The sequence below is a fragment of the Myodes glareolus genome, chromosome 1 (genome assembly GCF_982192425.1).
Source record: "Myodes glareolus chromosome 1, mMyoGla1.1, whole genome shotgun sequence".
In the NCBI taxonomy this organism is placed as follows: Eukaryota; Metazoa; Chordata; class Mammalia; order Rodentia; family Cricetidae; genus Myodes; species Myodes glareolus.
Genome location: NC_142026.1, coordinates 106,931,187 through 106,945,813, shown reverse-complemented (window position 1 = coordinate 106,945,813; position 14,627 = coordinate 106,931,187). Strand labels below are relative to the sequence as shown.

At 38.4% G+C, this 14,627-nt stretch overlaps 1 protein-coding gene across 15 annotated transcripts in view; it reads left to right on the top strand.

The window, feature by feature from the left end:
- Positions 1-14,627, top strand: part of Ptprk (protein tyrosine phosphatase receptor type K) — a 534,789-nt gene that overhangs the window by 308,104 nt on the left and 212,058 nt on the right. For all 15 annotated transcript variants that reach the window (XM_087911293.1, XM_087911268.1, XM_087911261.1 and 12 more), the window contains exon 7: positions 8,379-8,672. In XM_087911293.1, the coding sequence (XP_087767419.1) occupies positions 8,379-8,672 (294 nt within the window). The remainder of the gene's footprint in view (positions 1-8,378; positions 8,673-14,627) is intronic.

Genomic DNA, 14,627 nt, shown 5'->3' with positions numbered 1-14,627 from the left:
ATAATTATGTTACACCTATTCTGATTCATAGTATAATTCACATTAAGAATTACATCACAGAAAATTTTTCTAAGAGAAAGATTTAAAAAAGAAAACATTTTAATTGGTCATCTTTGACCTGAAGATAAAAAGGAATATTATGGTTAGGTCTGTTATTGTGGCTTTTTTTTTTTTTTTTTACAAGCTGGATAAATCATGGATTGCCTCTTGGTCACTGAGCAATTGCTTAGAAAGTGTTCTTTTGTTCCGGTCAACTAACTCCTTTAATTAAATAGTAACATTTTGTGGGTGCTGTGTATCAATGTCAGAACAATTGGCCAGCTATATGGTTAGTTCAAAGTAGGAAGTAGTAAATCTTACTCTCTGAGGACTTCATTTCAGCCTCAGAAAACAAGCTTAATAAAACAGAAATCCCCACGTCTTCATTCCTAGACTGAAGTCTAGGAATTCTTCATGGAACATGCAAAGCCCATACACATAGTTTAGAAATATCATCTTCGGATCTTGGCTAACTATCCGGTCACGGTAACTATGGTATTCATAGTTTTGCGGGAATGCTGCGAATAAAAACAAGGAAGAGAAATTTTGTAGACCAAGTACAATTCTTAATTGCATTACAGAAAAGAAAAGAAAAACTAACCCATGTGGGTTTCACCGAACCCAGTCCCTGATGTTGGATGCTGGAAAATTTCCTTTTCCCGATGATGCCAATTAGTTTTTCTGCTTAGGTGAATAATAGTTCCATTTCAAAAGGAAAGCTAGTAACTTCTATCTATATCTCTTCCTCTCCATTTTCATCTATGTGACATTTAGAATGTGTATGCATGAGAAAGTTTTCGCACCTCAGCATTTAGCTAAGGTTAACTTTGAACCCTTGGTCTTCTTGCCTCCATGTCCCATGTTTTGTAATTAGATGCACACGCCACCATGCCTGGATTTATGTGACACTGGGAATTAATCCAGTACTTCATGCACCCTAGGTAAACATGCTGAAATATATCTCTAGTACCTGAAAAGTAACTCTTATTCAGGTTTATTATTGAAGCAATGAAACACCATGATCAGAACTAAGCTGAGGAGGGAAGGATTCATTTGTCTCATTTCCCTGTCTCTGTTCTTCACTGGAGGAAGTCAGGACAAGAACTCAAGCAGCTCAGGAGCCAGGAACTGGTCCAGAGGCCACAGAAGAATGCTGCTTGCTTGCTTGCTCCTTGTGCCTTGCTCAGCCTACTTTCTCTTAGAACCCAGATCCTCCAGTCTAGGGAGGGTACCCCCCACAATGGACTGGAGCCTCCCCCATCAATCACTATTTAAGAAGATGCTCTACAGCTGGGTCTTGTGGAAGCATTTTCACAACGGAGGCTTCCTCCTTTAAGAGGATTCCAGCTGTTGTCAAGTTGGCAGAAACCTAGCCAGAATAGTAAGGTTTCTCCTACTTCACCCATAATGCAATACTGTTAATTGACTGTGGTTCATGTTCAAGTACTGTTCTGAAAAAGATTCCAAACTCCCTTATAATAGAGTTCTAGATGTGAATGGAATTCGCTTGTATTTTCCAAGACATTTTTCCTTTTTTATGTGTGTTGGAAGATTGTTTTTCAGAAATCATTGCCTGTACACTTGTCTGGGATTGTGGAAGCTGGGTCCATGAATGCTCATTTCTCTCTGTCTCCTTGGCACTAACCTAGCCTGTTGAGTAAATGGTTAACCTTGTACTACTAAAGTTGTAGCCACTGCTCTTTGTCTAAGTGGGGAAGTAAGTGATGGAATTCAGGTCACCACAAGCAGCTATGTCATTGCTTATTGCTCGACACCGTGCCTTTGTGCTTCATGGCCTGCAGAAGTTATTAATGGGCAAAATTTGAGTGCCTGGGAAACCATACTCTACCCATAGCTCAGAATAGCTGTCTACTTTTCATGGGAAGACAGCAGTTGCAATAGGTCTCTTTGAGTGATGTGTGGTTGATGGCATAGAGCCTTCAGATTTGGTCTGCTTAAGTTCTTTGTCTTTCTGGTCCTTCGTTGTCCATGTGAGTCATTCCTATGAGTTAGTTGAGTGATATAATTTGAGTGTGTATACACCAGTTAGACTGCTAAAGTGTAAACAGGGTTTTCAAATAAAGCGTGTTTAAAACTTAAGATTAAGAATTTCCATATGTTAAATATGATGAGTTAAGTTTTGTGAAAGGAAATATATGAACATTGTTGGCAACCTCGTTCATATTAGTAAATATTGCAAGGCAGTGGACAGAAATGGAAATTGAGAAATTTTGTGACTGCCTAAAGAATATGTTAGCCCTGGGAAGTCAAGTGTCAAAAAGTAGTGGATGAATAGTATTATGAGATAACATGAGGCAGCATTATGTGTTTTGTAAGTATGCCCAGGTTAAGCTCATAAAACAGAAACCTGAAAGCCTTGCTAAATGAGCATCAACTTACAGCATACTCTATACATCCAATGTAAGTTATTCTATTGTCATATACCTGATAGTTAATGTACAAAAGACACGATTCTAGTTGTGAATGACATGGCTTCTGTTTCTAAGGATGCGTAAGGCATGTGTTTCAAAGTTGTGATTTGACTTTAAGATACTTAAGTGCCATTGGGTTGCTAGCTCACTGAGCTACAAGTACAAATGATTTAAGTCTACCATAGGGAGGTCACAACTGAGCTAATAAGTGTGGTGCAGTAACATTTTTCTTCCTCCTGTGAGTTTCTCTGATGTGCATCCCCCTTGATTAAACATCCAGTAGACTACAGAGCAAACATGACATGTGAATCTATGATTTAGCAAAAACTAGAAGTGGATTCACATTCCAGAAAGAAATAATAAATCGAAAAAATCAAACTGACTTTGAACTGAACATTTCTTTTCATCAAATGTTAGGAAATTAAAAAAATAGTCTGTCTCCATGTAATATTCTTAGGTTGAGTCCCATGAGAGTTTACATATGGCAAAGGGTAGTAGTACCTGTAGTCCTTTAGCAACTATCTGCTTGTGTCTGTTGGTGGTGGTGCATGCCTTTAATCTCAGCACTTGGGAGACAGAGGCAGGCAGATCTCTGTGTGTTTGAGGCCAGCCTGGTCTACAGAGCTAGTTCCATGACAGCCAAGAATATACAAAGAATCCCTGTCTTGAAAAACAAAATAAAACAAAAGCATCTGCTCTAATTTTGTTTTCTTTGAAAACAATTAAATAGGTAAAATATACAGATGTAGCTTATATCTACATATAAGTGTAGATAAGCTTATATCTACATAGAAGTGGAACTTCCTATATTTCCACTTCTTTCAGCATAGCTGTAAAATTTTCTCATGTACAATAGTGCCAGTCTGCAGCCTTCTTGGCCACTTGGAAGAAGGAGACAGGAACAGTCTCCCAGGAGGGAGGAAACCACTTTCCATGTCTGCAGTCAACTGAGAAATGCCTTCCAGATTTACTGTGTTCTCTACACATGGGGCCTGCCAGTGGTAACACAGTTTTTTCTATATGTGGTCATGTCAGAGAATTTGAAATGGTCACATAATCTGGTGTCTTTCACATGGTTTCTCATGAAAACCCTACTGTCTACACTAGTGGGCAACAGGGAGATTTGACTTTGTGTAGAGCAGAAATAAGTGAAAAGGACGTCATAGCACAGCAGCCACTCAGGAATGTGCTGGAAGGGCTGTGCCTCCAGCAGCTCCCAGAAGACGGGAAAAGCAAGTATCAAGTTTTATCTAGACTCTCTGTGAGGCAGGAACCTTCCTGATACCATAGTTCTCTCCTGTCCACTCTTACTAATTTTAGTTTTTTGGTTTCAAAGACTCTTAGAGGATGAGTTTTATTAAATACATTGAGCTTGTGGTGGTTTGTCACAGCGGTCGGAGGACAGTAATGTGACGCCCAAACAGCTGCTATGGTAGGAGTGCTAACCTAGGGCTCCTTCTGAAGCTATCCCCCTGAGAAAGCAATAAAACAATGGGGAGGCAGATAGGACTGAGACAGACTTTTACTTTACCTTTTTCAAAAGCTGGACATGGAAGTGCCTTTAGTCTTGACACTTTCTATGTTACTGACATTTTCCAACTTTCTGGCTTCTGCTTCTGAGTTTTGCAGTTTTATTGATTGACTGGATTTTGATAACTGACACGTCTGAAAAAAAACGATTATAATAGAAATAATTGAGGGAGAATATCCTTTCATAATGGCTTTCTTGATTTCAAGACATTTAAACATTATTTCAAATACTAAACAAGTAAAGCGGGCTGAATATATAATTGAGATTTTCTCATCATAGTTTGGCTCCAGAATAATGAATGTAAGTCATTAATGGAAAGTTAATTGGGAACGTTGGCAAAGTTTATCTTGTATTTTGAGCATTGCATGCTTCACTTGATACCTAGTGTACATTTGGGATTTATTTGCACCACACCTCTGGGTCTAGGAGCATATTAAGTTATGAAGAATATTAGCATTGCTGCAAAACAATTACTTGTTCATTTGCTAACTGATTAAAATTCATGCATAATTTATTGAAATGAATAGAGATTTTATAAATAAATCTCCTGGTTCTCTGGGGTCCAAAAACAAAATACATATGCTAATATAAGGTTTCTTTTTACCACCAACATCAAAAATTTACTATGTAGTGGGATATTAGTCTCCTTAATGTGAGTTTCACTTATAATCATGCCGTTAACCAATGTGTGTGCTTCTCAGCTGTTTTGCATATTGTGACAGTTCCCGCTTTGAGCTGGTCTTTGATTATTGACTGCTCTCGTTTTGCATATTGGACCATAGCAAGTAAAATCAACCTGGTTAGTGTGCTGTTGCCATTCTTCAGGCCAGGGCACACAACACATCAAACTCATTACTTCACCTACATACACCACTAGATTCAATATTAATTCCTAACTCTAAGTTGTTTATTTTGGTGGGAGGTCATGAAAGCAAATAAACAAAAACCAAAAATAACACAAACAGCATCACACAGAGTCTTTTGGTGCATTTTCAAAATTTAGTTTCTTAGATTCTCCCATGATAGTTAGTCTACGTGTGAAAAGGCTCTGTGCAAAGTTAAATAATACACTCACGTTCACCTTGTCATGTAGCATGAGGGCCGGCTTGTTGGGGTATCTGTTCTTGCCCGATACCCCAACAAGTCGTCAAACCCCCAAAAAAATCACACACAAGGCTCCATAAGATTATAAACTGATTGACCCATTAGCTCAGGCTTCTTGTTAACTCTTATAGCTTATATTAACCCATTATTCTGATCTATGTTAGCCATATGGCTTGGTACCTTTTTCAACTGTCAGCTCACATGTTGCCTCTTCGGTGGTCTGGGCAGGAATGGTGGAGGGAGCTTCCTGCTTCCTAGAATACTCCCAGTCTCTTTGCTCCACCTCTACTTCCTATCTGGCTTTCCTGCCTATACTTCCTGCCTGGCCAATAAGCGTTTTATTTAAAATATGATTGACAGAATACAGACAATTCTCCCGCACCATTGTCATTAACGCGAAGGCTTTTGTTTTCAAAAGTTGGCCTCCTGGCTCCAGATTTCACTTAATATGTTATTGTTTCTAACAGAAATGGCAGAAAGCCTGTGCTTGTTCCTAACGCTGGTTTATGCTGACTTTGCCCACGTCCCTCACCTCTTCCTTTTCTTTCTATCTCCTTTCCTCTTCCGTTGTTTGTTTTCTCTGGTGGACGTGGGCAAGCTTTGGATGTGTGAGATCTAGCATTTGATGCACACACAATAGGTGAGGTTTCGAGTATCCGTACAGTGGGAGTTTAAGTAAGGTAGTAAGGTATGCAATTTTTCAATCATTTACCGTTTTTTTTTCTCTTCATTCATTGAATTAAGTATCAGACCTCCATGTCATTGGTGAGTCTTGAAATGAGTGAGACATTGTTGCTTGGTGGGGGAGTCTCTCTGAGCTGTGACTTTAACATGGTTTCCTACTGTAACAAAAATTAGTCAGTAGATGAGCCGTCTGGAGTGAAAACAGACACATATATGACATATATATATATGACATATATATGTCTTCATTATGTGTGTATATATATATATATATATATATATATATATATATATGAAGCAGTCCAGCTTATTGGTAATTAGAATGCTTGAGAGATAACGGCATTTCCTGGGATGTTCATCTCTTGGTTCCATTTCAGCTTAGCATGTAGAGAATGCATTGCCTATCTGTCTTCCCATCTAATAACAGTTTTGTAAGCTCTGAGTTGGAAGTTGTCAGGCTAATTAGTGCAGTTTCTTCAGATAAAATAAAATTAGCCTCTATCTTATTTTATCTGAGAAATGAAAACTCTAAAATGTTGGTATGGTTCCAGTGTTTCCTTTTGAGGTGAATTTCACTGAATTCATTTGTGAAACAGGCCATCGTTCACCTTGGAAAAAACTTCAGCCATTACAATTTTTTTTCCAATCCATTAGAAAAGATATGCATGGGTAGAGTTTACAGAGCAGACATTAGGAACGTCTTCCTGTAGAAATAGTGCTGGATGCCTATGGCACATATAACACACAGTAGTTAGGGTTGTTCTCACTTTACATATGAGGCTGGTAAATCACAACTTACATTACTTTTTGACAGCCAGTCTGAAAGCTATTTTCTTAATGGACGGACCATTATAGGAAGAGACTACTTATGTTCATTGTTATTTCCAATAGGGAAATGCTCATTTTTTTGTCTACTATTCTTTACTTCTGTAAACTGTTTTTTTTATATACAACCCCCATTTAAAAATAACAAAGTCCCCTCATATTACGCAAATACCCAATATACAGAAATTAGTCATCAGTAGTAAGTAAATATGTTGTATGTTTTTAGTCTCTTAAACTTTGAAGTTGCGTTCTCAAAACTAATTTTAGTCCATCTGTAGATCCAGGCCAGATAGTCTTGACCCAGCTTTGTGGATATTTGTGATTCAGAGGATTTTTTATGTTAGTAACCTTTTAAAAACCATAAATAAAACCCAAATGGTGAACCCTATCTGAAAATTCTTGATCCATTTAAACTTGCCTACGGTCTTGAGGTTCTTTCTGTGGAATTCATCCCTCCCATTTTGTATTGCCATTAATAGTTCAAAAGTTACTCTCCGTGTAGTTTTGACTTGCTTGTTTTCGAGCCCACTCCAGCTCAGAGCACTGTAGCTAGTAGCTACTACTGATGCTAGTAGCTTTCCTGTTTCTGATTTCCTATGACTTTTAAGCATGCATTTTTCAATCAATTTTGGGACGATTATCGCCTTATTAAGATTAATACTTTCTTTTAAAACCTTTCAACTCCATGAGAAGTGCGAGAATGGTCCAGAAGTTGAAAGGAAACACCACTTGGTGACAGTCTACTAAAGAGGCCCCTATGCTCTGTATTCCAGTGGGAAGGCTGGGCAGACAGAGCAAGCTCTGTAGAGTCCTCCAGAGACAGCCCAGTCTTTCACCAACATTGCCATTGGGGAAAAACCTGCTCTAATGCATTATTCATCATTCCATAAGTTCAGATGTTGAAATAATATTTTCCAAAGTTTCTGTCAAGCAAAATATCTTAAGCCTCCCAAAATTAAATTGCAATGTCCCTTTGACATTTGAGCTTAATAAGTGACATATTACCTATCTCCTGCTGCCACGTGGGCCAGTGATATATAGTGATTGGGGATTTCTTCTCGGTGTAAATTTCAATCTCCTACTCTGTGCGGTGGGAGTATGGCACCAGCTTTCCTTCAAGCTTGCTGTGCCTCGTCGTTAGCTCATCTGTGGGAACTTTGAAGTTGCAAGAAACAAAGCAAGAGCAGAAGCAAAAATAAAGAAAGAGAAGATAATATCAGAGCTCACCTCCTCCGCATCTGAGGAGACCTGCTCCTCTCCAGTGCTTGCTTTATATCCCTGTTTACTGCTATGCATTTGCCACTTTCTCTCCTGGAAATGCGCGTCTTTTGCTCAATTGGCTAAAGGCCTTCATAAAACCAATAGCTCTTTAAAATATACTTGCTACATCATTGCTGTCTAGTTTATATTTTATTTTATTTCCGTTTGTTCCATCCTTCCTTTCCTTCTTTTCCTTCATTTTTTTGGGGGGACATGTCCTACCACTTACCCCAGTCTGGTCACCATGCTGACCTCCTGTTTGCAATACTCCCTCAACCTCTGCACCCTCTGTGTTGGGATCGCAAGCCTGCTCCACCAACCCTGATTTGGCTAGCTATTTAACATTTATCATGTGTTTCCAAATTGTTTATTAAGCCTTTGGTTACATATGGATATTATATGGAACTTCTTTACTTACAATATATATGTTACTGTTAATATATCTCTGTTCTGGAGTTTAAATTCTTGTCTAACTAGAGTGTGCACATACCTGTCTTTCCCAGAACCACCGAGACCCATTGCTCCTCCCCAGCTGCTTGGCGTTGGGCCTACTTACTTGCTGATCCAACTAAACGCGAACTCCATCATTGGTGATGGCCCTATTATCCTGAAAGAAGTGGAGTATCGAATGACATCAGGATCTTGGACAGAAACCCATGCAGTCAATGCTCCAACCTACAAGTTATGGCATTTAGATCCAGACACAGAATATGAGATCCGTGTTTTGCTCACCAGACCTGGTGAAGGAGGCACTGGACTCCCAGGACCACCGCTCATAACCAGAACCAAGTGTGCAGGTAAGGCGTGATCCCAGGTAAAGGAGTCTCACAAGCATAATTAGCACACATATGGGATTAAAAGTTTTGATTATTTGGTGTTTGATTTAGACATATAATTTTTATTGAATTTTTTTATTTGACAATTCCACCTATGTGTAATGTGAATTCTTATTGTTGAGATCCCTGACCCCAGGGTCTACCCTTCTAAGAATTTTATTGAATTTGTTCATTCTCCACCTTCTTTATGTAATAATATGCCTGATTTAGGAGCAGATCGAGTGCTTCTTTGAAACTATCCTACTATTTGATACTATTGTCAGAGTGTTTTCTTGCACAGTAACTTTGATGAACTTTGTTTTCTGTGCAGAATATCTCAGGTAGCTCTAGAGCATTTTCCCATCAAGTTAATACTGTAAACCTTCTAACCATATAGAAATGATCTACCTCATTGATTTTTATCTTCAGTGTAGAGGTCACATAATAGAGATAAGAAAATTGACTCTAGGACTAGAGAGAGAGATCATTTGCTACGGTGCCTGGACCAACAAACATGAAAACAGTTCAGATCCCAGCCCCCACAGGAATGCTGGGTGTGTTTATGTGCAACTGTAACTCCTCCTCTGGGATTCAAAGACAGGCCAATCAATCCCCAGGCCTCACTGACTGGAGGCAGTCTGTGAGTTCTTACCGGAGAGAGAGGTGTGAGAGCCTGCCTCAAAGAACTCAGTAGAAATAATAGAGAAAGGTGCCCCATGTCAACCTCTGGCCTCGATGTGCACACATGATAAAAATAGAAACAAATGAAAAATAATTGTACAGGGTACCTCAGTGACATAACTGCTGAGTGTGGGAGATCCTGTTGATGATTAGCCCAGTAGCTTGACACCTCCTAGAGAATGCAGGAAGTTTCCTCTCTGGTACTGTGAAGCAGGATTAATTAAAACTCAGAGAGAGAAATTGGGGTTCAACCTGAAGACCAGAAAAAGCAAAACAGCCAGTCACTGACTCTTACCTCAGCCTCAGTCCGAAATGACTGTCCTGCCTCCAGTGATCTCAGAATGAGACTGAATCTGAGAGCTGTCTCCTTCCACTTTAAATCCTCTCTGGGGCTGGGATTAAAGTCATGCACCGCCTGGTTTTTATGGCAAACTAGTATGGCTACTAGGATTAAAAGTGTGTGTTACCACTGCCTGGTCTATAAGACTGACCAGTGGGAGCTGTTTCACTCTCTGATCTTCAGGCAAGCTTTCTATATTAAAACACAAATGAACTGTTACTACAGTACTGCTCTAATTCTGCCTGAAAATGAGTGCTGAAAACAATGCCCTCATAAAACATAAGAAAACTGCAACATAATATGGTCTATGCTATACTACTGGAGAAATATTCTTAGCTATGCAAAGATAAAACACTTGACCATCTATTATTTGAGCACATTTTTACTTTAATAATTGTCAAAATGACAATTTTCAGTTTAAGGGGACATTTTTGTATCAGTGGAGCATTAGGTGAAAATATGCATGCACACACTCACATACACACGCTCACATACACACGTATGGAATACTTAAATAGGCAATTTTTGAAAATGGAAATCAACACCATGGGAAGCTATGAGACTATTAAATACTTATAAAATATCTTCTTGAACATCTGCTTATTATTTACAATTTTATTGGGCTATTCACCAAGAATTCTGGTTTGGCACACAGTAGTCGATAAATATTTTTGTTGCAATGAAGTTTATAGAAATGACTAACACCTGTGTTGAATGTTTTAAACTTCGGGGCATTAAACTGTTGAGTCACTGCAGTGGCAGTGAGAAAGTAGAGTCCACTAATGTGTTGGTCGACATCTCCTTACATCTGGCAGTTGCAAGCTTCAGAGAAGGTTTCCTCTAGTTCATGTTGGCCCGTGGCTCAGCTTCAAAGTTAGTTTGTAGATACTCTGTATAGATCTGTGACCTCTTCTTCCAGGTTTTGTGAGAAACTGTTCTTATAGCAACTTTCTGCAGGGAAGGCAGGCTGACCTCACAGCCTCAGCTAGTCAGAGAAGTCACTGCAAAGGGAAAAACGTGAGGAACTTGACAAACTTACTCTCTACTCTGAAATTATTATCTCATGCTAACACCAATGACAGCTGAGAGTTTATTTTGCTAAACATAGCAACGATGCATGTTTTTTATAGAAATTAGTCTTTGAACAATTAATCTTCATAAATTCTAATAAAATTCTAATAGTTGATAGCAGTATGCTATTCCAGTAGTCTTCCTCTTGACTTTGTCTGCACTTCCTTTCACGTATCTCTTGTGCTTTCTTAATTTTATTTCATCAGAACAGGCCATTAGGAATTAGCAGCTGCACAACGAATTTTTATGAAACCGTTTAACCTCAAAATTGCTTGACACTCATTATTGGTGAGTGAGTTGCGAAGATTACAGGCGAATGTTCTGAGGGCCATCATGCTGTATTAAGTGGGTGAAAACGTCGTGTTAATGAACATTGATTTGTTCCGTATTGATGCGTGTGTTCAGAGTGTATTGAACCAACAAAAGGAAACTATGACTGGAAATCACTACAAGCATAGCCTCGTTTGAGGGAGGCAGCAGCATACGAATATCTCCCAGTCATAGCTATTGACGACTTAGAAATGTCTTGACATTTAGGAAGTATATGGGCCCTTTAATCTGGTTCCTTATTTGAGAAACATTTAATTTGTGTATTCATGATGAATTTGAATGATATCAGGCCCAATCAGTTGTCTTTTTCTTTAAAATATAGGAATTTCAGACCATCTTGAACCCATAATAAACCATTGCCAATGTTTGTTGCAATTAGTATCTTTCCAAAGTTACTCTGATCTAGATTTTTAGGGGAAATGAGCTATAGACTAGATTTTTTTCAAGTGTGTATTAGAGAAGACGTGGTTACCGACCAAGGTCAACTTAAGGTCAGTATTAACACCTGACATTTGGAAAATAGGGAAAGCTCATGTAGTTATTTTAATCATTCCCTGAATAGCTAAATCAGAACATAATTTTGAAAAATCATAAAGTGATTCCTCCTCCATCTCTTCACCCCTTCTCCCACCTCTTTTCAAGATTCATTTCCTTTTCTCCAAACTGCAGCTCCCTAAGTCATTATGGACTCACCTTTGGCCTCAAGCAGAGACCACAAAGCAGTAAACTGCAATACAACCCACACAAACCGTGCTACTAGCTGATTTTTTTTTTTAGCAGAAATTTCAGAAGCTTAAAAATGCTTTGTAATTCACAGAAATGATCCCTTTGAGACTTCAAGATGAAAATTCCCATCAAATGCTGTCAAACTGTACTTGCCATGAGTAATAGTATTTACACAGAGTTGAGTTCTAGATCTACAAAACATCCTCTTTAATCAGGAAAGACAGTATATTGAATGATTGTTATTTATTTTCAGATATTTTTTATACACTGTGTGCTAAGTCTGGTAAATCATTAAAAAAACCTTAAAGGTTTTTTTCATATGTTCTCTCTGTCTGTCTGTCTGTCTCCCTCTGTTTCTTTTGCTTTACATTTCTGTTTGTCTCTCTATGTATATATGTGTGTATTTTTTGATTTATATATGTGAAATCATTGTAATTTTAAAGGGATAATATCATTTTTTGCCATTAAGACAGTCTTACTGTGTCTTGTTATATTATACCAAGAATAATGCCAGCCAAAGAGTGAATTAATTACCATACACAATTTATTTTCAAATTTCACTTTAGTCCACTTTTAAACTTTTGATAATTTGTGTCTAGTAGCGGTGAAAGTCCTTTGGAAGACATCTGACAGAGAATAATTGCCCAACCATGAAAGGCTTTCACTGTGCACATTGTTTACAAGCTTACATAGTATAAGACTTATGGCTAAATACTGATTAGTACGACTTTAGACATAAAGTTATGTGTCACATGATGTAATCTCACCAATCCTAGATGAATGAATAGACGAATAGAAGATGAATGAACAAAAATTGTAGCCGATAAAACCTGGGTCACATGCATGACTAACTTATTCCCCGAAACTGCACTGCTTAGTGCTCTCAGCTTTACCCGTATTGAAAGCAACAGAGATTGATGTTGAACACTCAAATATACATGCCATGTTTTATAACCCCTACCATCCCAAAGTGGATTAGTTCACCGTTTTCTGAAAATGTCCTGCCTAGTTGGTAAAACATTTTTGTTTACCTTCTGAGGCACATTAAAATCATTTGGTAGATGCAATTACCTGCTTCAAGGTCTCAAGTTGGGAGAGGTGGTAATTATGCATTGTAGTGACTGAAGCCACCTACGCTTCGTTTCATGCTTCTCCACAAACCCGGGGCAAGTGATTATTTCACCGTTAGTCTACAAGCCGACGCATGTCACTGTTCACATAATGTTTCTTCAGGGTTTTTATAAATTTTAAAAAGTGCCCCAAATGTGAAGTTGCCTTAAGTGGGAAGTAACTCAAAGATTCTATTGAACAATCTGAGAATGTATACTTGCTTTTTGTTCCCCCTTCTGTCTGTTTCCTCTGGGCATACCATCTGGTTTATAGGCAGAACAAAAATACAGTTTCTCCTTCTTATCAAATGGAAATAAAATATGCCATCCCCAGGAACTGTCTGCATTGCACGCCTGCTCAATTGCACATTAAAACTGTTTCTTTAAATTAGCTTCTGCGTCCAGAGAAGCCATCGTGGAACTGATTAATGATAACTGACTTTTGGCAACATCTCCTTCATAGGCAAGGTCAGTCGTTTAGAGTGTCCACAACGTAATGTATTTACACATTTGGGGTTACTACTCTGTCCTCTTCTATTAAAGTTTAATGCTCTCGGCGGTTTTTAGCAGACATGTAGATCTATGAAACCGTGGGAGGGAGAAGGTCCTCCTTTAAAAGGAACATTTACTGAGCATGTACTTCTTCTGCCCTGAATCCAGAGGAGAAGAAAAGAAATCATAGATGGGCGTTTTCCAGATTTCGCAGTTTGTGGGATTGAATTTCCACCCTTTAGCTATAGCTTCATCAGCATAGGAATATTGATTTTTACTCTGGTCCAAGATACTTATCTGTCTCAAAGACTAGTTACCGCTAACACTCAGCTTAGAGCTTGGAACAAAATAAAATTGGATTGTAAAAATTGGTTTGTTCTAATAGTGTTAGCATGGCTATTTCTTCAGTTTAAATTGAAGGCTTGTGTTAATGTGTTTTTTTTTCATTTTTCAAAAAAGTATTTCAACTTGCATATGACTTATGTGTTATTAAAATCATTTTTGAGTATGAATTTAATAAAAACAATGATTCTGTTATTGAGGTCAAGGAAACTAAAGCTGGTGCTGGACTAAGCGCTCAGCCGTTGAGGACACATGAATCTGCATTTGGTTCTTAGCAACCCTATTAGTCAGCTTGCAACCTCTGTAACTCCAACTACTGGGTATCTGATGCCTTCCTAGCCTCCACAGGCATGACCATGTGTATACTTCACATACAGAGACACATACAGATGCCTATTTTTTTAATGAAAGTAAAAAAAGCAAAAGATAAAATCTCTAGTAAACCTGGTATGGGGCTTGGGAGATGCTCAGTGGTTATGGCGTTTACTGTATAAGCAGCAACTGTGGGGAAAGGTTTCACATATGTGCTGGTTGGGCATTATGGCTTACCTGTTATTCTAGTCACAGGAAAGCTGAAGACATGCAAGACTAGATCCCTCTGTAAACCTACTTTATCAATAAACTCTTGGTTCAGATGAGAGACTCTGACCTCAATGAATAAGGTCAAAGCAGGCAGGAGACACTCCAGATGTCAACCTATGGCTTTCGCATACACGTTTACCACTCATGTGCATCCATACCTACACGTATATGTGCACTTATACTTAGGTGAACGTTCATAATACACAGAGATGAATGCTGCATGCATATGTGAGAGGAAATATAAAAGTAATGAAAAACAGTTCA